The 25282-nt window shown below is 37.2% G+C and overlaps 1 protein-coding gene across 1 annotated transcript in view; it reads right to left on the bottom strand.

Moving 5' to 3' along the window:
• NCOA2 (nuclear receptor coactivator 2) overlaps nucleotides 1-25282 on the bottom strand; it is a 192107-nt gene that overhangs the window by 70123 nt on the left and 96702 nt on the right. Inside the window, exons 4-5 of the mRNA XM_034065672.1 lie at nucleotides 5371-5472; nucleotides 4357-4529 (exon numbers count right to left, since the gene is read on the bottom strand). Coding sequence (XP_033921563.1) covers nucleotides 4357-4529; nucleotides 5371-5453 — 256 coding nt within the window. The 5' untranslated portion in view covers nucleotides 5454-5472. The remainder of the gene's footprint in view (nucleotides 1-4356; nucleotides 4530-5370; nucleotides 5473-25282) is intronic.

The raw sequence follows: 25282 nt of genomic DNA, 5'->3' as shown, positions 1-25282 counted from the left end.
AATAATGAAGGAGGTTTCAAAGCCTGAACCAATAGATGTTCAAGCAGTGAAATGTAATAAATTATCTCTGCTTTAAAATGTGAGCTATTTACCTGCATGAGGTTAGCATGATGGATAAAGAGCTTTAAACTAAGGGTAAAGGTTTAATTTGTATATCCTGCTTAATACATAGAAGTAAAAAATATCAGCTAAAGGGGGACACAGCAATCAAAACCAATAATAAGAAACAAAGCCACTGACATAATAAGGAGTCAGGTTGATGACAAGATTCAAAGCAAAGGACCACCTTAGTTATGAAATCAAATGAGACTGATGTGAGACAGTTGAAATGACTGCAAACAAAGGAAGAAAATAGTCCAGATTCCTTTTATTTATTCTCAAAATTTTGTTGTCTTCAGAGATGAGGAAACTTTTTCATCAGTAATTGCACAACTGAAATGAATCTATCTTAAGTGCTGGAGTGTTTTCATAAAAATAAGGTAGGATCCTAAAATCAGACACTATCTTTACTAAATACATTTCTGAAATACAACCAAATGGCTTTATAGCTTCTTGGCTGTCTGGCATATAAAGGAACATTTATCCCCAGTGGTCTTTACACTAGTCTAAAACTAGCTTCTTTTTAATTAAACATTTGCAAATCAGAACTTATTGTGCTTGTACACATCTGTGTACATTATGAACACATCTGCAACATGTATGACTAACAACCATTCAAAGTAATTTAACATAGCTGCAAATGATAGGAAACCTTATACTTTCATGATCATGAAACACAACCATAAACCCATAATTTCATAACACTTTTGTGCTATAAATAAAAAAAATTGAGTGATTTTTTTCACAAATGCTTGAAATACAAGTCTCAAATCCCCAGCAGAAATGTCCACTTAAGAATTACACGAATACAATGTCTGTTTCATCTTCATGCTAAAATCGTGGATTTTCATCTCCTCTGGACATCCACATATCTCTATCCAATCAGTGTAAGATAATAAGGTAAAAGTCATCAATAGAAAATTCAGGTTTTGTAAAGAAGCTTGTCTTCAGTTTCCCCAAGGGCTGAAATAATTTCAAAACCCAGATTAAAACAACACATAATGTTTATGTCTTCCAAATATCTTTAATTCTTCTAATTAATTCAGTTCTATGCATATATTTATAACTTGTTTTCAAATTCTAATAAACCAAATCTCCAACATACCACAACTGAAGAATCTTTGAAGTATATACTATGAGAAATGATATAAAGATAACAGATATAGTATTGCAAATATATATTTGCATATGAAATAGATCAGGACAACATTATACTAAATTACGTAGTATTAATATGGCAAAAAAAGTCTTTATTTCTTTTTTCCAGCTACCAGCCCAAGAAGCTTTACATGGGAAATGAGTATTAATATGCATTTCTTCCTTCTTTGTTTTCACTCTTAGAACCTAGAATAAAGTCTCCCTGTCAAATCTCAGTAGCCACTATAACACTTGTTGCTCTCACTGGCTTTACAAGGTATTTATAACTGACTGCTCTTCTGCAAGTAATTAGACCTTGATGTGCAATTTTATTTATAGATGAAAAAGAAAAATTGTGAAGAATTTTTAATATTTATTTCAAAAAAATCCAGCCTCCTTACTAAAACTAAATAACAAAACTGTAAAATCAGCTTTCACTGATTTAATCCAGTTTTGAAGAAAAGCAAAGCAGATCCATTACACAAAAACTGAGCCATCTTAATTTGTCTGTGTTAATGTAGAATCACTCAGGAATTTCAGGACTTTCATTAATTTTCTTCTACAGATATCTAGTGTTACACTAAAAATCAACAACACAACTAAGAAAATGCAATTTTAACCTGAGTCTCATGGCACTGTATGCAAGTATAGTATTATTTTAATGATTTTGTTTTAGAAAAAATACTGTTAAGATAATGCAAGTGTTTTGCCATTATAAAGATCTTTTAACATGACTTGGCAGTGGAAAAGCCATCATAAAGATTTGGAACAACCTGCACATATAAATGTATATGTGTAAAATTCCCAATGTGAGGTGATAAACTACCTAAAAACCGTGAGACACCAATAGTCACACTAGGTCTTCAATCTGTTTGCCTTGCTTAGGTCAGGGTTTTTGTGGCACTCGACAGAAGTATAGGTGTACTGTACTGGTTGTGCAGTTTGAATGTTTACTATATATGAGACCTATTTCTTAATGAAATGCCTGTTCCAAAAAAATGCTGCACTTGAATTTTTCTTAAAAGGAAAACCTTTTAAATTTGCCATTACAAAACCAGGTGTAGCCTCTATGCAGAAATCAGTATCAAAGTTTTAATTAGTTTAAAGGAATAACTTCAAGTATCCTAATCTTTGTTTCTAGATACTGAGATGCTATTAATGTCCACCTTGAGGGTCTCAGCGTATTGCAATGTCCACCTTGAGGGTCTCAGCGTATTGCAATGGCCCTTAGAGAGACTTAAAGTCTAGTCTGTACCAGCTATGAGTTTTATACAAAGACCCAAGCAGTTGTCAGACAATCTAATTGTTCTCAGCTGAAGAACCTTGTGCAACAAATCAACATCATAAAGAGTGATTTAGTATCTCCATTGCTCAAGGGTTGCAAACTACTTCTACTTGTTGAAACAAACAGTATTCATAACACTTCAGTCTCTCTTCAAAATTACATTTTTGGCTGTCTTTGCAATAAAACTTTATGAGGCTAGAAAACTAAGTGCACATTCAGCTTTGGTACAATTCTGGCCCATTATGACTTAAATAATTTACATGTAACCTGGTCTGATGAGTGAGAACATTTTATAACAATATGAGAAATGTTTTTATGATATTGGTCCTGAATAACAAAACCCTGGATGTGCCAAAGTTGCCATTAGTTAGAGCCAGATTTTCAGACTGGCTTTTCTCAAGCTGTTGAGAGAATTGTCAAATGGACTAACAGACTTTTCTCTGTGCACCTACTTCCTAGGAAAACATTTTTTTTTTTGGTCCTTATTCCTTCTCAGGTAATGGTAAGGAAAATGTGTCTTCTGGTGACAGCAAAACAAAAATCCAAAACCGAAAGTAAGAAAAGGAAGAAGCACCAAACATTAACAAACAAAAATAAAATCTCAAAACAACAAGAAATGACGATGGGTACTGTGCAGCATTAAGAGGTATACTTCCAATATGGGTCACAGCAACTTCACTAGACTATCCGTGTAAAAAAATTATTGCAACCTAATAGCAATAAGAAGACAATAAGCTGAAAAACACTAACATTCCCAAAAATGAATCAATTGAAGCCACTCTGGAGGCAGTTAATACTATTTGACACTGCCCACTTTACATTTAGCTTTGATTAGGCTGATGCCTGAAACGGCAGATCTACTTTTTTTTAGAAATAAACCTGTATCTAAATTATACAACATGTAATCGCCACTTCTGTAATTTCACACATACAGTATGGAAAAGGAAGCATTATTTTCCACAGAAATCACAGAATACTGAAAAAGTGAAAAATGTTACCATGTTCAAAAAGCCAGGGAATCTCTCTAAACAGCCTATAAAGAGATTGAAATCTTTCACATTAAAAGAAAAATGATACACACCTACTTTAAGAATTTGAATCTGTCCCAAACACCTGCACTGTTGCTCATGCCTGCCCAGACAGACCTGTGCCACAAAACCCACTTCCAAAAATTTCAAGTTACTAAACGATTTAATTTTTTTCTTTAAATAGGACGTATATGTAAAGAAAAGAAATACAAAACGAATCTTCTAGACAAAGAACAGGAAGAAAACTGTCACGTTCCCTGGTTTACATTTATAACAAGACCCTATCTAGAGATTAGAATAGTTTCAAATCTATTGTAGTTGAGGATATGATGTCATCATTTAAAGGACGCAGATAATTTAGTCCACAATATCTATTCATACCAACAAAAGAAAGCAAAAGGGGGAATGAAGAATACTTTCATACCCCCTCTCCTGGATCATTCCTATTTTGCATGGATTCATCCTCCATGTAAGAACGTGCAAGTACTCTTTTTTTCCCCGCCAACACCATCAGCTAGTTAACTTTTGTAAAAGCACAAGTCATCTTGGTTCCACAAGATGCATGCATTGGACTGACCGATTTTCTCTCTCTCTGCAAGTTCTGAATTTTCTGTGAGACTTATTCTTAAAATAGTGAGTAAGATACTTACCACACTCTGTTCACATGAATTACAGCACTTTTCATTACTGATTAATGAAAAACCTGGGAATTTGCTAAAGAAAAGCTGAAGAGACCATCAGGTTTGCCAAAAATAAAGCAATAATCAACAGAGAAAATAGGCAAAGTCAATTAATTAGTCTTCTTACCTTGTTCTTTTATCTGACGAATTTGCTTCACAGTTTCTTTCAAGATTGCACATTTGTCAGGTTTAAAGTTAAAGTTGTCAATATCATTAAAATTTGCAAAAATCAGCTCTGCAAGTTCTTCTATGTATTTATTCTCTTGCTCACGATTGCGTTTCTCAGTGCTTCTTTTAGGGCTGGAAAAGGATTTTATTTAGTGTCACTTTGCCTGCCTTCTGCCCAGCTCAAAGATGATTTCAAATGGTTTGAGAGCAGTTTAACAAAACCAGAGACAACTGCCCCCTCTCACTTCAAAAGTCTAACTTATAAGTTTCTCAAGCAGAGAAGGAAAGGAGCATTAAAAGACACTACTTCCCCCCTGCTCCACTCCCAGCAGTTACATTTTTGTTTCAAAAGAGGTTCGAGATTTGAAATGCAAAACCAAAGGTTAACTGGGGGAATGGGATTTGAACATTTAACAAGCATCCCTCCACATGGTGTTGAGAATCCAGCGAGTACTATATAGTGACAGTGTAAGAGAAAATAAAACAGCTTCAGAACTTAAATCAAACAACTCATACTCTCTGCCTCCTTGCGAAATTATGACAGACAGTTGCAAGAAGAAATGCTAAATGAGTGGATGTGCTTTAAAATCTATTTGTGTTGGCAATGTAACTGCAATAAAACTGAAAAATATTTTTCAAGTCCCTGATTATGATGAACAAGAATTGCCGGAATGAGTGACTGAAGACACCTTGCAATGATTACCCAAAAAAGATTTTTACATAGCTCCTAAATTGTCACCTAAATTTTGTATTTGGGCACTACACTGGATTCAAACCAACCAACCAAATAAGACTAAAAGACGTAAGCCCCCACCCCAAAGCCACAACAATACAAAATTGCTGCATCAGAGTAGTTTGGTATTGACTTCTCTTAGCAAGAATGTAAGTTTGTCATTCTCTAACTGAAAAATGTGTGCACATGTAACAATTTAAGTGTTGCTTTTTCAGTGTCTTCAGAAATAAATGGTCTAACCTGGGTCCAAGCTGATCGGGATCCTTGCGCTTTCTTGACTCTGCTCTGGTTGGGTCAGAGGTATTTTCTCCCATCCCACTCATCTTGAACACATATCAGCAACTGAAAAGAAGAAAAGGCAAGATTACGGTGGAAGAATCATGAGCTCTCTGTTCTCAAGTCTCTCATTCCATGCTCAACTCAGTTTTTACTTGGCAAATCTATCATTTGAAATAGAGTTTTTTTGAAAGGTATTTATAAAAACTCTGTGTTTTATGACACCACAAAATGCTACACAAAACTCCTTCAGAAGGAAATTCATGGTGATCAAGCAAAGTGTTCTCATCTCTTTGACTGCTACCAGATAAGTACGTTTTGTGCCTGGGTTGCTGAATTTTCATGGTAATTTTACAAGGTTGAATGAGGAAAGACAAAGCCATAGTGCCACACAGCAAGAAAAACACAACAGAATTGAAATACATTAAATGAAATGTGTTTCCAAGCTACATTAAAAGGTAGCACATGCAGCTTTAGTTAAAAATCAGAATACCTGCACAAGAACATGTGCAATACTGTAGAAACAGAACACCCATAGATCACTGAGGAGCTGATAAATATTTTGTATGTATAACCTACCTCATAAGGAAAATAACTTGTCAAGCTACCATGTGTTAAAAAAACACAAGCTTATCAAAATGTGCAATAAACAGCCCATGGAAATCCTGCCCTGCTCCTGGCTGCCTGTTGTCCTGTGCACCACAGGAATACACAAAACTCGCCTGCCTCAGGTTACATACTCCTTAATAAATACCAGTATTCTGGAGGCAGAAATCACTATTACAAAGGGCATAGGGAAGTGATTCATACCGTGCTAAAATAAGAGCCGGAGCCCGTAATTCTATGATCACTTCACACCAGCATAAAATGGAAATCAGGTATCAAAACAAGGAGGTTTACCGGCTTCTTCAAGCGCTTCACTTCTGTCCCACCAGTTCTCTTCCCTCTACTGGCCCAGCCAGGATGCACTGAGTTTAATGAGGGAACTGTTGTGGGTAAAACTGCAGAGCTCTTTTGCTTTTCCTTTTTGACACCTTATAAAATCTAGCAGCTGTGGATGTTCACAGGTAATAGGTGTGCTTGTAACAGGGTGTTCTGGAAATCTAGGTTTTCCCAATGAACTGGCTGAATGAAGATATTAGCAGAAACAACCTGGAGACTATGATCCAAGCAGTTCTGCAGGGATGCTGAGAAAGGCTATTTACTGAAACTTGAACAGGCAAACAAAGACTCCAAGCCATCTCAGATTCAGAATTTAACACCAGCTGATTTTTTCTAAACTAAATGGGGGTTTTGTTGTTGTTTTGTTTTGTGGGTTTTTTTTTCTAAATACTGCTCAGGTTTCATGGAAAAGACTGGGTCATGCCTGAAACACAGCTCCCAGCTGGTCTTTGAATGGATGCCGTCAGATTCTATTTGAAAATACCTGTTCTCTATTGAGTTTACCCATAGAATGGTTTGTGTTGGAAAAGACCTTAAAGACTGTAGTTCCAAATCCCCTGCCACTGGCAGGGAGACTTTTCACTAGACCAGGTTGCTTGAAGCACACCCAATCTGGCCATGTATCTCCATATGCATATACACATATACACATACATATGTGAATTCTCCATCCCTGGCAGTGTTCAAGGCCAGGCTGGATGAGGCCTTGGGTGGCAGGATTTCGTGTGTGGTGTCCCTGCCCATGGCAGGGGGATTGGACGTAGATGATCTTACGGTCCTTTCCAACCCTAATTATTCTATGATACTATGAATCCGCACACTGCCAACCTTTTGAGAACAGCCCACTGCAAGAAGAAGGAAGCACTGATTCCACAGTGAAGCAGAGCTGAGGTCTCAAACGGAAGACATGCCATTGCAAATTCCATCATTGTGTACTTGCTGGAGAAGTCTGCAATTCTCCAGTGATGCAGTCAGGGCATTCACAGTGCCACACCAACATCAACCTTATTGCAGAGCATGAAACATCTACTGCAGCCTCCAGTGTGGCCTGTGAAACTGGTTGTTCCTCAAATCAGTATCTCCACTTATTTCTAGCCCCAGCAATCATTTACATGTCTATTCAAATACAAAAGTAGAAATATACATCCATCTGATGTGTTTCACTTTCGTGAAAATACACAGTACCACAAGTACAACAAGTAGAGCTCCAAGGAAGGAGCAAGATACTATTAAGAAAACTGTCAGTAATTAAGAGAAGTTGTTAGGAGACAATAGTTCCACATCTCTGTCAGTGGAAACCTGGAAGTGTCCTTAAGGGTCTGTTCAATGACTGAATTTTTTACTGACCAGGGTGAGAAAAATTCAGCATAAAGAAGCTGTACATTCCTGAGATCATCTGACCTCTGAGAAAGACTCAGATGGTGGCCTAAAGGCTGGGGAATCTCTTAATTTCTTACGTTTCCCAAGTAATACCTGGGAAATGTAAACCAATTCACTATTTTTCTTGAGAAAAGCAAGCACGAGAATTCATGAAAATCTGTCGAACTTTCAACTTCCATCTGCTTCCCCTGAATAGTAAGAGATAAAGCCAGAGAAAAGCATTTAGGGGGAACAACCCCTTCACACCTTGTTCCTCCACAAGAAAGCAAATAGGAAAAGTCATTGACAGTTTTTCCAACTACTCTGTCAGGGTTACTGCAAGGGAAAGTGCATTTTTACAGTAACCAAAGTTTCACGGGTAGCTCCACCATAGAATCATAGAATGGTTTGGGTTGGAAGAGATTTTAAAGCTCATGTAGTTCCATCCAACCCCTCTACCACAGGCAGGGACACTTTCCACTAGATGAGGTTGATCAAAGCCTCATCCAGCCTGACCTTGAACACTTCCAGGGATGGGGCATTCACAGTTTCTAGAGGCAACCTTTTCCAGTGACTCACCACCATCACAGTAAACAGCATTTTCCTAGTATCTAATCTAAATCTATCTTCTTTCTGTTTAAAGCAATTCTCCCTAGTCCTATCATTACATGTCTTTGTAAGAAGTCCCTCTCCAGCATATGCCACTAATGCATGTATCAATTCTTTTCATTCACGCTGATGCTATTCTGTAGGAATTCCACTAGATCTGCAGTGTCTGCCTTCAGAAGACATATTAAAAGTATCCTCCCACCACAAACATCTTCAGCCTTTTGTATTTAAGGGAACAAAAGTATAATTATTATGAAACTAGTACCATCTCTCCTTATTAAACATAGTAAATGGTTCTAGACAAATAAATTATTTATTTTGTTTGCACTTACAGGCCATTACGTCTTTTTCTCCGCAGCCTTATCAGCTTGTTCTTAGAATGAGTTACGCGTTTCTTTTTACTCATCATAAATTTTTCTGGAAATCTACCACCTACAACCATCTTTGCTTTCTGCTCTCCCCTATGTCTTCATGAGAAACTACGTTCTGTATCTCAAAGATCTGTGCAGGCTCTGCAGCTCCTATGTTGTCCATGACCTGGTGCTCCAGAGCAGATGTAAAATCCAGCGTTAGGAGCTAGACAGACAATACTAATGCAATCTAAAAAAAAATCTCACAGGCTGAAAGTCACTAAGCAGTATCTAGTACACAGTACTAAAATCAAGAGGATGCACCCACAAACTCTATCTCACTAGGGTTTATGCGACTGACTAGGACAGGTTAGGTTCTGCTATTCTTTGGGGATTAAGAAACTAAAATCTCCTGAGCTAGAAGAAATGAGAGGAAATCAACTATTATAAGCTATGCATAGATAATCTCCTGCTCTGCTCCTCATAATGCTACATACAAAATACAATAGCCAGAAACTGGGCAATGGATCCAGTTCTTTCTTCACAGAAGGATTTCAAGCCTGATTTTTCACCAGGCAGGACAGCCTCCTAGGTGGTAGGCTATCTGCTTGTGAAACCTGGATGTTCATGAAGTTAAGAGGGCATGGTTAACTCTTGTAGTGCAGTAGGAATCTTTAGGTCTGTAGACCATACTACTAAATTCACAGCTAAGTACTTCAAACACTGTCTTAAGAGAAGAGTAGCTTCTGCTGAGAAGGGTAGCAAACATGTACTTCCCATTTCTCAGCACTGACTCCTAAAAAGTAGAGTCAAAGAGAAAAGCACCCTCCAGCTTCTTCATGTCTCTTAAAAAGAAAGAAGCCTTTTTTTTGAAGCAATGTGGGGTGTTTTTTTTGTATAAGCTAATTCACATTCAAGATCTGTGAATACCAATAGATGAAGATGTCTGGAGGATTTAGGTACCTCCACAAATTTAATGTGGCATAAGCAAGGAACTAAAACCACATTTTTCAGAAGAAAGTACCTCTGAGCACATGTAGTACTTAAAAGCAGGCACCTAGGAAACAATTTAGATTGAACTGATAGATGAATTGTAGACATACATACAAACATCTGTGGGTCAGGAGCAGCCACACTGCATATTTTTAGGTTCTGCCCTAAGTCCCTCCATAGATATTAATTTATCAGCCCCAAAATGTCTTGGTTATTCATTATTACTAAGAGTTTCATAATATAAAAAAATCCATATCATTAAATAAATTAATATTTTAACAAAACAATCTAGGGACTTTTGAAGTTGTTCCAGAACCACACAGCTTCTCACACCACAAAATACAGCTCCTAAACTTGAAGTGTGAATTTTTCCAGGAAACATGACAATTCAAAACTGATGCCACTATGAGTAGAATGACAAGTCAGAGGCTCAAAGTTTTACTTCAATAAACCTCCCCTATAGGGAACTACCTTAGATTAGAAAGCAGCATTCATCCTGCTCCTCTGATCTTTTTATACATCTCTGCAGGAATTCCCAGAAAAAAACAAAGATAAAGAAATTGCACAGTTCGGTTCACTCAGTGTTTTAGAAGAAATGGAAATGTAGTATCAGCTCTACCATATGTCTTCTGAAACAAGTTGGCAAGGCTTATTAGCATGGTAAAGAATAAGAAAAGGATTAACCAAATTGGGAATTAGTAAAAAACAAAACGAGGAGTAATCACTGCATTGAGGAGAGACAAACAGAGACATATGTTTGTTAATGAAAAAAATAGCGTCATGATATGTCAGATGCTGAACTAAACCAATTTTTATTTGAAAGAAAATGTCTTACAAAGCTGAATTTGAATGCATGTCTTGCAGAATGAAGTGTCATGCAAGTCCAGGCACTCCCTTTTTCATTGTGAGTTGTCCGGGAGCTGTACTACACTCCAAAATACAAATGTAATATACCAATGTGGGATTAGTATTTTTCTTCTCAATATATATTTAGTTTTTGTTCCATTTGTCCTACAAAGAAAACCCCTACGAAAATAACTAAGAGCCAAATTTCTAATGTCGATTCAGATGACCCTCAAACTTCAATTCTACTGGGCGTCAATGAGAAACAATGGACCAACAGAAAGATAAATACATCCACCATAGGGTTTTCACATAAGGAGGTAGATAATTACAGAAGCAGAATTACTATTACTAAAAATACCCAGAGAACTAATTTTAGGCTCCAATAGATTACCTGTACCAAGAGGACATCCCAGGTAAGTAAACACTTTCTTTGTATTTACATTTAACACTGTAAATGCATTATATCACTTTCTCCATTTAGCTACCAGAGGTCTAATCATCCAAAATACTTGTAGACAAAGTCTCTATTTTTTTCCAATAATTAAATGTAGATCGCAAACACTGAAATATTAAATCAGTGAACCCTTTGACACTATATGATTGCAATTACAGTAATTGAGACCTAACCAGTTTTTACCAGATGCTGGGATATTGAAACAATCAAGCCTGAAGGAGGCTTAAATTCATTTTTTCTTGTTATCAGTAATAAAACAATAGTTTCTGCTCTTGTTGTGACAGCACATCCTCCTTCACATCCTCTACCAGCAACCTCTCAGAGTTAGAGTACACAGACTTAACCTAATTATACAGCAATAGTAAGCATTCTTCTTTCAAAGGGAAAAAAATGAAACAGTGAAAACCAAAATTGAAAAACATGGGAGAAAAAAAAAAGAAAAACAGAGTCCCCATGAAGAAGGAGAAAGAAAAAAATCTAGCATAAATCCGTTACATGAATTTATAACATCTCCTCCATTCCTCAAATGCCACACAGGAACATGGTCATGCAGAGTAAACGTTCCAGCACTGATCCTCAGCATCAGTGAAAGCAGCTAATCATCCAGAGTCAATGCAGAAGAAGATAATGTGCATTTTATCTCTTATCGGGGCAGGCCATCTTCCAAACAAGGCCTGTTAAACTGTTAGATTTATTATAAGCCTAACAAATGCAGTTAAAGAATAAATGAGGATTACACCTTCAAAGCTGCTATTTCAACCTTAAAAGCAGCAAACAAAAGGTAAAATACCATATAGAGGCAATCAGGTAGCAATACTATACTATCAACCTTCCAGCACACCAATACCTGCATTTGGTGTAGCCTCAGCTGATAAATATAGAAGTGATTTATTAAAGTCACTGTTTTATGGAGTAGCAAACAGTAAAAAAGCTGTTTACTGACCAAAAATATTGTAAGTCAATGAAAAGTTTGGCAAAAAAATTTTCTCCAATAGCCCAATTAAAAAATATAAACAGCTCATATTCCTTTGGTAATTATACACTAAACATGCAGCCATTATAATTCATAGTCTTTTCCTATGAAGTTCTCATGACTAGAAGCTTTCAGTCTTGGTTTCAAAATTACTGATGTACATCAATATAGCATTTATTCTGGTAGAAGCCAGAGGAAAGCTGGAAGTCACATGAAACTTCTGATTCTTCACATTTTTTCCTGCTCATGAACTCTTTTTTTTTCACTGGCTCCACTTCTGAACTGGAAAATATTTAATATTGATATACAACGCAGTCTTTAATCCTTTTGAAGAAGGCAATATTTGCTAGCCACTTTCCCAGGCCTCAGAAGGAAATCGCTGTCAGAGGCGAGATAAGATGCTAGATCAGAGGCTGGAGCCACTGGAGCCTAGGGCCAACCTTTCATTGTTCAGCCACAGCAGTTCAGGAGGAAGGGTTGCTTTGTCTCACAGCACTTTTTGTTGTAGACCTGTCAGACTCCCAATCAGTTAATTAAGCCCATCCACCCAACACATCACACTGCTATCAAAAAAGCTCATCATCGTCATGTGCAAGCTTTCTCTTGCATGAGTATTTCAACAAATACAGAGAGAAATGGATAAAGGTTTGGAAAGGAGCAATAAAATAGAGGTGAAGAGGAAGGGAAATGAAAGGAGAAGGAAAAAAAGACTTTGTGTCTGGTAAAATTAAATCAAAGCAAGAATCCACTGCAAAAAAGTCTGTCAGGAAAGAAAGTTAAAGATATAGTAAACCATCCTCCTGCATCCTTTGCATACATAAGCTACATGTTCTACAACTGATTTACTTATACCCATTCTTCACCGAATGCCTGGAACTGGGAGATACCACAAACTACCAGTCTGCCAAAATAACAAGATGCCCAATACCTTTGTTGATGATGGCAACCTCAAATTACAAATATAAATTAACTTCTTCAATGATATGCTTTATTCCTGAAACAGCACAAACACTTTCACTACAGATGAAACTGCCTCAAATCCTTGCCACCCTACAACAGTAATTTAGTATAAAGCAAACAGAAAACAGGGTTTCTATGAGGAAGGTAGCAGCAAGCTGAAAAACTAGTCAGCTTTACAGGACTTACACCAAAATCTGACATGCACCTGTAGCCTTTTCTATCTGAAAATAACACTTGTTACTTAGAAGATACAATTTTGTTTGAAAGAGAGTCTATTATAGGTAGCGTTAAAATAAGATTCATGGTAATATTTACTAAATTCTATTTTATTCTTGAAATCCAGAAACTAGAACTAAGAAGAATATTTAGTACCAGATGCCATTGAGCCCATGTATAAAAGAAAACTGGCTCCAACATCTACTCCTCACATTTTTGCTCAGTCTACAAAGCTATAACAGACTATAAACAAATGTTTAAGCCAAAGCCTTCTTCCTCAACAATATCTTTTCCCTTACTCCTGTGTAATGGCTTTAGAGTGGTGTATTAGGCAGTAAGAAGATGACATATTCCATTTTGCAGCTTGAAAGCCAATAATGCTCATGAATTTTTTACCTGAAAGACACTTCAAGATGACACCAGGAAGACTGTCCAATAAACAATTAGGCTGCAAATGGGCAGCAGCAGCTCTTTTAACACATGCTGTAACAATCAAATAAATGGCTAACATTAATGTTCAGTGTTACAGAGTGGCATTTAATAGGATTTTCTTTAATATCTACCTAAATCTTGAAGGAGAAAAAGGTTTTTCTCAACTGCTCAAAACCACAAATCTGAGAAACCCCTGGTCCTGCTTGAGACTTTTCAAAACACCCTCCAGGCTGATCCAGCACTGTAAGATGGTTCCTTACCTTCTGTATTCCCATAAGCAAAGGCTCTTAACATAGCCACTCAGCTGCTTACAGATTAGGCTACGTCAGCCACCTCTAATATGCCCAGGAATAGCAAGATTAGGCTTTAAGAAGAAAACAGAGAAAAAATAACAGAGGAAGAAAGTAGCTTTTTTGTTTGTTTGTTTTTTTACATAACATATAACAGGTATGCTCAATTCCTACTTTTAAAGAGGAAAAAGTCTGTTTTCATCAAAACACTGTCAAAGAGGAGGCAGGCTGTACCAACCACAGAAAATTGTTCAAGACTTTATCATATTTTCAGGTTTGGGATTCTACTGCTCTAGTGTTATTGAGATTCTTAATACTCAAAGACAAGACAACTGCAGCTTAATACCACTAAAGCTCCCCTTAAAACACCAGACTAAAACACCAGGATACAATGCCAAAACATTATCTGTAAATATGCCAGTCATTATCGTGTCATTTTGTTTGTGGTGCATAGATAAATTAGAAAACAATAAAAAACAGAGAAACAAAGGTAATTCTAAACCCATTTAACTTTCTAGGTTACATTTGATAAGTATCAGATTATGGTGGCAAAACTATTAAGCCTGCAAGTATTTTCACTGGAAAAGGAAGAGCCCAAATTCTCCCCCCAAAATGTTTACTTAATCTAGAATATTTGTTACAGTTCACAATTACTAACAACTTTAATTTATGAGAACTTATGAGACTGATTTAGAAGCCTAGCATTTCAAATCTAGTGTGATTTAAAATAAAACTTTGTTAAAATCATAGCTGACGAAGCAAATCTAACAACACAGAAAAGGGTAATACTATAGGAAAATTTGTACTTAAATAGCTTTTATTTCCAGTTGATGATACTTCTGGAACAGTGAGGTAAGCATATTTTAACTTCTACTGAATCCTCTGTGCCAATATCAGTTTCAAAACTTATTTGTTCACTAAAATTCCCACTAATTTTCCCCTCTAGACATCACCAAAGAGCATGGGGAAAAACAGATCAGTGAGAGGGGAAGACAGAAACTGCTCTCACAAGCGTAAGGCATCATGGAGAAACTCAAACCCAGGAATATTTTCTAATCTCATAAACATAACTGATACAATTGCATAGATTACCAAGAATACCAGTAATCTTATATAGTTCAGTGTGATTTTCAAGATGTCTATTTTAGCAGTGGGGAAAATCATGACCAATCACAATAGATAAAGGCATTTACATATCACATCTCTGTTGCATGGGCATGCCTACGTTAGGATTTAATACCAATTAACTGCCAGTCAAATACCAGTCTGCTTACTTTAGGTAAAATATATTCCATCAATAAAAATATCATGAAACTGCAATCAATAAGGCTAAAAAGTAAAAAGCAGAGAGCGAGTCAGAAAGAATAGCATCATGTTTCTGCATCAGTTGTATTCTGTAACACAGTTATCAAACCTATGCACGCAGATGTCAAACCTATCGTATTTAAATTGCCTTCCATCACTTATCAATTTTGATTTCAACGACTTCACACACCTAGAGAGGTGTCTGTCTTCCTGGTTATGAAGATCAACTTAGCATCTCTACATGCATAGGTGTAATATGATGTGTAATCAAGCCTCCACTAGAACCTCAGCAAGAGATGTTTATGTTGCATGCCACCTTTCATAGCTCTAACCCGGTCATCAAAATAAAGTTCCTTCAATTCTGGAGTAGATGCTGTTACTGAAAATATTTACCAAATTTACTAAAATTTTTTACGCCGTTCAGAAAACACAGCTCTGTGTATCTTCTCCGGTGCCTAATTAAAAACTGAACCCATGTTTCTGACTTTCACATAGCTGCAGCACTAACAGGGTTTATTTTTCTCTTTGACCCAACCACCTATTACTAGGAAGTATGTCGAAACTTCAAGCCATTTTTTTGAATGTCAAGCACTGAATTAGAACTCTGACTTACAGGAAGTGCACCTAAACATTATCTAAAGCATTTCTACATATTTTGACATTGTTACTGTGGCAAATGGGTAGCCTACTCCACACATACCTGGAAGATACACTTATATACTCCACACTTCATTCTAAAATACTGAGATACTCTCATAAGCCTGCATTTTGTTCAACTGTGTCTAACAATAAATTTTCTGTTTTAAGAATCAAGAATTCAAGCTTCTTTGTTCCAAAAGGTTGCAAGTTAACAATAGAACAAACATATACAAGTTACATAAATGATATCACTCAGTTTCACAAATGACCACATTCATAGTAAAGGAAAAATTCAGCTTCATGTTGATATCTTCTGTCAGTCAGGGATGTGGCTGGTGCCTACATGAGGTTCAGAACCCTGCGCCGCTTCTTGAAATTGTACACACAAATCCCCCTCTTCAGCACAGTGACTGGCTTACCCATCCACTCTGCTTCTGAGATGCATTTAGAGCATCTCCCACAGAAAATTCAATGCTCTCCTTAGCCTAAGATGGTTTGCCTCAGCCTTGCTCCTTGCTCCTAGTGAGAAGGACATGGTCCTGTCTGTTGTGGGAGAGACTAGATGAGGTTTGGCTCCTATTCCTATTCTGTTTTTGCATGAGCAAGTACTTTCCCCCAGCAGGTGCTTCCTGCTGATTCTGGTACCCTTGCCAGTATCATCCATTTTATGTTGGAGCAGCAGCATAAGAGTTGGGAAATGAAAAAAAATTGTATTCTTTTTTCTTATTAAAGTTTGCAGAGCAATCAGTCTAACACATGCTTTTTGAGCAAACATAGCTATATGCATAAATTACTATACTTGTATCATCTCCCAACATGCAGAATTACAGTTTTGTACTTAATATAGGTATATGTTACATGTATGTTAAACTCTTGGCAAAGCCATGAGAGTACTAAGTCTGTACATTGTTACTAAGTACAAAAATCAAAACTAATAGAATAAATTATGTCAGAGACCACACAAGTGTCTTGCAAGCACTCATGAAGTACCATTAACTTCATAAAAATTAAATGTCCACGTAGCCTGTACACCCTAATCAAATACATTCTTAATACATCCATGAGATTAAAAACTGATCTGTGAACATAAACACCAATTACTTCACATTTCATGTCAGTCTTCATTCTATTTGCTGAAACCACCAGTAAGAAAAGAAGATGAAAGTTTAATTGTATTTTTAACACATCTTAAAGCAAAACAACTGCCAAGGAATAAAACCTTGTGGACACAAGCTTTGCATTCAAGAGTGTGTGTGTATACACATACATATATAAATATAGACTATTACCAAATAAAACATATATAGGAGTGGCTATATGAGTCAAATGAAAGAGACAGTGACTAATCTGTCATTAAAGCTAACAGCAGATGTCTCAGGAAAAAAAGTACAAGGCAGATGCAGAATGATCCTTCTCCCTGGTATCTCCTTTCTCTATCTCTGACAATCAGTGGTTCAAGCTTAGCTGTGGTGTTACTGTCCCTTCTCTTTCCTATGAACCTATCTTCAGTTGTGCCTAATTCCTTCTTAAATCCATATATACCTTTGGCCTCCACAATGCTTACAAGTAACACCCTACAGGCTTTACCACAGCTCCTTTACCAGCAGAAAGGACATTCTGGAAAAAATTGAGGAGTTCTAAGGGGCAGTCAGGACTCAACTGAAATAAATCAGAATTCTGTCACTGACTTCACGAAAGCTTCAGGTTTTTTTTTTCTTCCAAGACTAGAAGATGTCAAACTGTTACTTCTCTCTTTTCCAGGACATAAACCATTCCATGAGCCTGACACACCTATGCCTGTATCCTGCAGCCCAACGAAAACAAAGTTACTCTACTATTAAAGCTGAATATTCTTTATCAGCCACTTTATATTCTTTGTAAAAATAAACTGAAAATAATGTGTTAATGATAAAAACATTTATGGCAAAGAAGACTCACAAGTGCTAAGAAGGAATTGCATATATTCCAAGTATTTTTAATTTTGAAATATAATTACTAAAGAGGGGATGAAACAGCCACTCCATTCATAGAAGTTGACCAGAAACCTGCAGTACACTACCCCAATGTCAAAAATGCCACACATTTAAACTAGTTGGACTGAATACCTGGAAAAACTTCAGGAAAAGCAACAAAAATAATTTTATTGCCACACAGTTCTAACAGAAGCGTCTTCATGAGCATCTTGTGTTAGACGGTTGCTCAATCACAACAGTCTATCCTATTAGGAATGGAAAATCAGAGCATTACAGTATCCTGATGAATCACAGAATCCCAAGGGTTGGAAGGGACCTCGAAAGATCATCTAGTCCAACTCCCCTGCAAGAGCAGGGTAACCTAGAGTACATCACACAGGAACTTGTCCAGGCAGGCCTTGAATATATGAAGTTTCTTTGGGGACAGCATGCATGGAAGAAAAGGAAATGAGAACAAAAAAAAAAAAAGCAAAGAGGAGACTCAGGTACAACACACACTGCAAATTAAGTGCATTTATCATAAACTTTTGGCTTGATTCTTTATTTAGGATTTTTATCAAGTTCCTGTGATCTTCCTTACGTTCTGTATCCTCATATCCCAACCAGCCCTTCCCTATCCATTACTGTACAACTCCAGCTACCACTGAAATTACCCACAGGGTCAGCCACAGACTCCTGCATACTGAGAGCTGCCTACTTCTGAAAGACAGGTTTTCAAATCAAACCTTCAGAGACTAAAGTTTTACCTGCTCATTATAAATAAATAATAATTTTTAGTCCAATTCAGACATCCTTCTAGGCCTGCAATAGGTGAATGTAAGGAAAGCTAAGGAGGAATACAGGCAGTAAAACAACTCCAACAGGATTTCCTCTCAGGTACAGCGATTATCAACTTAGTCTTTTCATTTAGTCATCTCAGCTTGGCTTGTAGACCTGCTCCTTAGCCCCTCTTACTACAATTATGGGGCAATTCTATAGTATTTGTTTCATTTATTAATGAAGTAGATTCTGAGAATTAAGGTTGTTTCCACACCTTTCCTCAGTTTTTTCCCTGTTACTAGTCTAAGTAAATAAATAAAATGTCACTAAACGAAATGCAACCAGCCAGTTGACTTCCTAATGACATTTGTTATTAAATATCATACTAAGAACTCTGGAGTGAAATGAAACACTTCAAAGTACTTCTCTAGCTCAGACTTTCCAAGACGGGTTTTTTTCTTACACCATGGTATATTTTGCAATGCAGTCATGTCTTTCCTCCTTGCATGAACAATTCACCTTACTGAAGTAATAAAAAAACTTTATATAAAAAAATGGAAAAAAGACACAACTTTTGAACATTACCAGTGTCAGTTGTTGACTACAGGAGCATACAGGATTTAGAAGAGTAGGCAAACAATATGACTCTGGTCAAAGACAGTGCTTGAAGTTTTATACTTGCTATATACACTGTACTTTTGTAAGAAAATATTTATGAAAGAAAACACCTCAGTTGGAGTATTGTGAGCACACAGAGCCACCTGAAGAACATAGGCTGTACAAAATGTTGATTTTGTTCAAATCTCCCCCCTTAATGCATCCCAAAAGGCACCAGGCAAACCATGACCTTACAAGCAGCAAAAACCTATTTTTTTACAAACATAGGTGCCAGCATTGGAGCAAGCACTACTCAGCCTCCACTATCTTGTTAGATCTTCTGTAACGAAATAAAGGAAGAAAACACAAGAAGCAAAGAGGAAGTTTCATTGTTCTTGAGACTTCGACATTTGGTGCCGCAAATATGACAGGCTCTCAAGCTTCTACTCAACGGCACCGCCTGCCCCAGGCCTCTGTATCAAAATGTAGGTATTTTGCAATTAAAATAATCAAACCTAGACAAAAGAGGACAAGCAAATAAATAGCGCTAACTTGTTTACGGTTCTGGCTCTGCCCTCACAGTATGAAATAAAGCCTCTTCAAACACATACTACATTAATTTGAAAAACAATAATATTTTCCTTCCCCCCTCATATCTCAAAGTAGCACAAGTTTTTCAAAGTCCTAGATAAAATAAGCTACGGCATTTCCTGTATGTATTTAGTTGATTCTTGAATGGATTCTAAGCATGATAGTCACCACTACTATTTCAATCTGAATCCGGGAAAACATACTTTATGCAAACTGACAATGCACTGCAATAATGATCCAGTTTATGCATCTTCTCAATCCTGCCCTTAAGTTTGGAGGCAAAATTCTAACAAAGTGACAATGAGCACTCCTATGAAAAACCAAACACTTCATTTTATCTTTTTATTTTGATGGCCTGGAATTAGTATTATTGCTGTGAGGTGAAGAGTAATGCTGGGCTTAATGCTGTGTACAACAGGCAAATAAAGCCAACAAGCCTGCAACAACTTCCTGAGCAGGGGAGACAGCACACTATCTTCACTGACTAAAAGTAACTATCTATACCTTTTTTCAGGGAATATTATCATTAAATTAATCTGCAATACTAAATGTTGCCCTCCCAAGGTGAAAGGAAAGGTAAACATGCCAAGATACTTAATGACATCAGCATGAATAACTATGAGATAAATACAAGGTCTGAAGATTAATTGAATGTCATTCTGTTTATGGGATCACATACCTGTAAAGGAAATTATTAAGACCAGGGGATAGAGAAAGTTATATAATGACTACAAATGTTTCAGTGTGTTTTGTCTACTTAAGCTCTTGGTCAGAAAGAGAAACCTTTATTGCAAAAATGTCTCAGTTTGACTTACTCTGTACTTTTTCATATGCATAGAAATTACTGAATATTTAACAGTAATTACTGCAATGAAAAAACACTCTCAGGCTCCACCTCCTCTTAACAATGGGAAAATATAGATGGGTTTGTGTGTTATTCTGGATGCCAGAAAACTTGCTTACAAAAATATTTCCTGTGCACTGACTCAGATATATTTAGCCTCATAAACCCATAAAACTGTCACAGGCAACCACAAGTACACCTGTAGCCATAAAAAAGGGGGAAACTGCAGAAACCAGAGAATCCAATTTACATTATTTCTTTGTTGTTTAGAAACATTATCTTTAAACTCTCTTGCTCAAAAGAAATTAGCTCTTCTTCCCACTCCTCCAAACCAACAACCCCTCCTTGCCCATCCCCTCCCTGCCCCCCCCATCCACACACCTATGATGCACACACAGAAGCACACGCAAAAAGAGAGCACTAACAATGAAGCCACGGCACTTCAGAAACACACCTTGTCGTCTTCCAGCCTTTGCAGTTGAAGGCAGATCTCACTAGTTTTTCTGTGTCTTCAGATCAAGATGTAGATAAATTCCCCATCCATCACACTGGCTTTTTATTAAAAGCAGGAGGGGTGGGGAGTGGGGGGGAAGGAAAAATAAAAGAAAAAGAAAAAAAAAAGATACAATTACCAGTAAATTTACAGTCTTAAAAATATCAGCTCTCCATTATCCCAAACCAGTGTTATGTCTTGATGTAAACCAAAGCACATGCTGAGTGAGGACGTGCGCACCAGCAGCTTATCATCTCTGTCATCTGCTTCTAATGACAGCTGACAAACTGGCCACGTTAATCCTTCCCTAACTGCTGATCAGAAAGATCCCCCTTTGACAATCCAGCATGGTGGAGTACTCGAAAATTCCTCCTGCTTCTGTTCTGTTGCTGCTCTAAAAAGCAGTTTCCTTTTCATTGAGATAATAGCCTTTTCTGCAGTCACGTGGTGCCCGAGCTACATTAGCAGAGCTTGATGATAATAGACAGAGTACCTCCCCTCCCTCCCTTCTGCTGATTTTAAGGGTACGACTCCAGGAGAAACCCAAATCCGGCACATTTGAAATCATTTTGCATGTTCCTCTATCGAGAAGCAAACTCTGCAGCTGATGAAGAAGAGGAATACATGTGCTCTCGTTACTTCTTGCACCAAAACTAATTAACAAATACATTTTTAGGCAGTGCCTTCATTGAGGCACACACACTGATCATAAATATGTCATGTGAGACTAAACTGAATATTAAGCATGCTCCGTACAGAATAGCTGGTGTTCTAGCATTACTCTTTTTTCCCCATAGGTACTTTCTGTTTTTATTTTTGCCTGTAATTTTAGTTCTGCTGTAATAGATACTCTTCTCTCAGCAGCATCCTATAGTTCAGCCCTTCCCAGCACCCAACTCTCCTGCAAATACAGAAAAACACAAATAACAAATTACCTGCACCAGAACCTCCAGTGAGACTGCTTTTTTGAAGTAATATAATTTATCTTGCTTGAACTCAGTATCCTGACAAACACCTCAAGCATTTTTTAAATACACTCCCTATTGGGGAAACCTACCTAAGCTTCAGCTTCAGAGTTCCCATCTCTCCTGAGTGCCAAGCCCTTTTCAGGTTTCCTGCTTCTAAAAGGCAAAGTATACAGACAAACATTTTGCTCTGTCCTTCCTTCACTGAAGTATTCCACAGACTTGAAAGCAGAACAAACCTTTCTCCTTCTGGGCTGGCATGCCATTTCCCTGTTACCTTGGCCCACAGTGCAGCCTTCTACCTGACATTTCAGCACTGGGCTTTGCAAACTGTTTAAGCAAGCTGCAGATGAAGTATTTTAAAGTCATTTTCAAGCCCACAAAACCAACTTTGTACCTACTCTTTTCCAATCTGAGAAAGAAAACCAATTATTTTCCTCTACTTCCACCTTTTCCCAGTACACCAGGCTATTCTGCTTAAAAACAATGTTGATTATAAACTCACAGTTTATCCAGACACTGAAAAAGTTAGTGTTAGAGACCATGGGTTTACTTATAGGAAGATAAAGTGGAAATTATGAGGGAACCGTGGCTGTCCCGTACACACCATCTTTGTCAATGCTGCCCCATCACCATCTCTGTTTACTCCTCTTCCTAGGGACGGCTTTACTCTGGAAAGTGGCCCTGTCCAAGGCTTCGGGGGAACCCCTGTGCCAAGGCCACAATCAAAGTTGAGGAACAATCTTTCTGCTGCAGGGAAGCTGGAATGGAACAGGAATGGGGCTCCTTCTGCAGCACCATGAATCCTCTTTTCCACTTCTCCCTTTTCCATGCTTTAGAGAGAATCTGTGAGAAAGATCCTCAGTCCAGGAGGAAGTAATATGGTTCCATAAGGACACCACTGTAATACACTATATTCAGTAGTAAAACATACAAACATTCACGCTACTCTTTTTTTCTACCAGTCCCAAGTATGTCCTTCCATTTCAAAGCACCACGCTATAGAGCAAAATGAATGTTATTGAGGGATACACATAACTTTAAGCTCAGTAGCACATGAACTGCTTTGTTATCTTTTTATTAAAACACATTGTCAATTCCATTTTCCATATTAATTCCTTAGCTGAAGGAAGGTACATCAAGTGTACTATTTAAATTGGAAAATTACATAAATGTGGGAAAACCTGTGAAGATTACAGAGAGCATCTTTGATATTCAAAAATATATTAATAGACAAACACCAGAAGGAAAATGAGCTTTTACAAGAACACACACACACACAAACTACATCGCTTGTGAAGTACAAATCTAAGGAAAACATAAAAAAATGGGAACATACAAGTCAGATACCATAGCTAGAGCTGTACAGCTGATATTTACAGGAATCATAAGACAAGAAATGAAAAGACAACACAATATGGTGAACATAAATACAGTAATTACAGTGTTAGAAAGGAATTATGTGTAAGTAAAAAGGAGGTAACAGAAAAGGGTCCTTGTATGTGAACTGAAATATGAACTGAAGACTGAAAGCAGTGAAAGTATACAGATGTTGTTAAGTTGATTGCTGAGTGAAGAACAGAGTACAGATAAAGCAAATGGAGAAGAGGGAAGATACTACTGCAGTGCACAGACTAATCCTACACAAAAAAAAAATAGGAAAGAAGAAATGAGTGGAAAAAATATTCCTGGTAGAAATCACTAGTCTGAATATAAATAAGGAAATCTGCAACTGCAAAGGAGGAAAGACTGTTTGCTTTTATGAGGGAGAGGATACAGGCTTCCAATGGTAATGACAGAATCGTTTTTTTCTAAATAATTTTCACAGGAATTGTACACAGAATTTGGGGATGAGCAGGTGACCTTTAAAACTAAATCTGACAATACAGATTTTTTCCTATTATAAACATCTTACACAACAGACAAGGTTCATCTAAGTTTTCTCTCAGAAATATATTTCATTGATGCTTCCTATTGTTTACCCAGCCACAGGTGGCTTTGCAGTAGGCAAAAGGGAAGCTGTACCATCACTTTCCATCTGGAAAGATGGAAGTACCATCTTCCATCACTACAACATTCACAATCTGTATTTTAACCATGATCAAATAACTGAAATTGATAAAGCAGAAAACTGCTTTCACTGCATGCATTTCACAGTTCTCTGGAGCCTGTGTTTTATTCTTCTTTATTTTTTCTTAGGAAAGAGTGAATGGGCCAGAGGTGAGGACATACCACACACACTATTGCATTGCTTGCCCTTCTTCTAACGTACCTGCACCTGAGGCAAAGACTAGTAGAGAAATCCCAACATGTCTTTTCAGTATTGTTAATACCAAAGCATGATTTTTCAGTCCCTTCCCTCACCCTTTATACCATATCCATGATGATTAAATTCTACCTTCATAATCCTTCAGTCCTCTCAGTTTGGAGTATTCAAAGGGGTACCATAATTGCCAGCTATAGTGCTCACCCTTGTTTACACTGCAGAAAAGTAAGACACTTCAAGATGTATTTGAAAGATTACAAAGCTGACTCACTAGGCTTTATTCAAGGGAAGAGGCCACTGACTTTTAGGAAAGCTGACTAGGCAACCTTAAGTACTGCTTGTGAGAAAGACTGGAAAGGCAAAGCCCCACACCGGCACAGAGAACAACAAGCAGAAACTACTAGGACTGACTGCCAAGAAGCACAATAAGGATATTGCCGCTCAGGTCAGGAACAAAGACAGTACACTTATTTTTCATGTGTTACATTTAAATAATGTAGAAGCAAGCATATAATTTTCAAATACTATGTCAATTTTTAAAAATTCCTCTATCTGAACACTAACAAAACTGTTTGGGTTTTCACATCAAAACTGGAAACCTGTTGACTTTTCACCAGTTCAGGAACTCCTAATTGACCATTACTTGAAAACCAAGCAGATTATTCTTTTTATGTTGCCAGTTGAGGAAAAATAAATACAGTAGATAGGTAAGTATATAGAAGTAGATAATTCTTGGTTTTCTGACCTTTGCATCTTCTCTTGAGGGATACAAGAATCATACCAAATGTACTTTCACTGGAATTTGAAGGACTGGGCATTTCTTACAATCAGTCTCTGTCTTAACAATACATATACTTACAGTACTAAGTACCTTGTGATTTCTGTCCGTTGAGGGCAATGAAAACATTCCCCCTCCTTTCCTAATCTCTCAAGACTTTACAGCTAACTTCTCCTTGTAGTATGGAAACGTCCATGCTTCTTGAACACAGTTTACAAAGGCTCTCGTAACTTCATAAGCAT

This window comes from Melopsittacus undulatus, chromosome 1 (genome assembly GCF_012275295.1).
Source record: "Melopsittacus undulatus isolate bMelUnd1 chromosome 1, bMelUnd1.mat.Z, whole genome shotgun sequence".
Taxonomy (NCBI): Eukaryota; Metazoa; Chordata; class Aves; order Psittaciformes; family Psittaculidae; genus Melopsittacus; species Melopsittacus undulatus.
The sequence above is the reverse complement of the archived record's forward strand: the minus strand, read 5'-3'. Positions and strand labels throughout refer to the sequence as shown.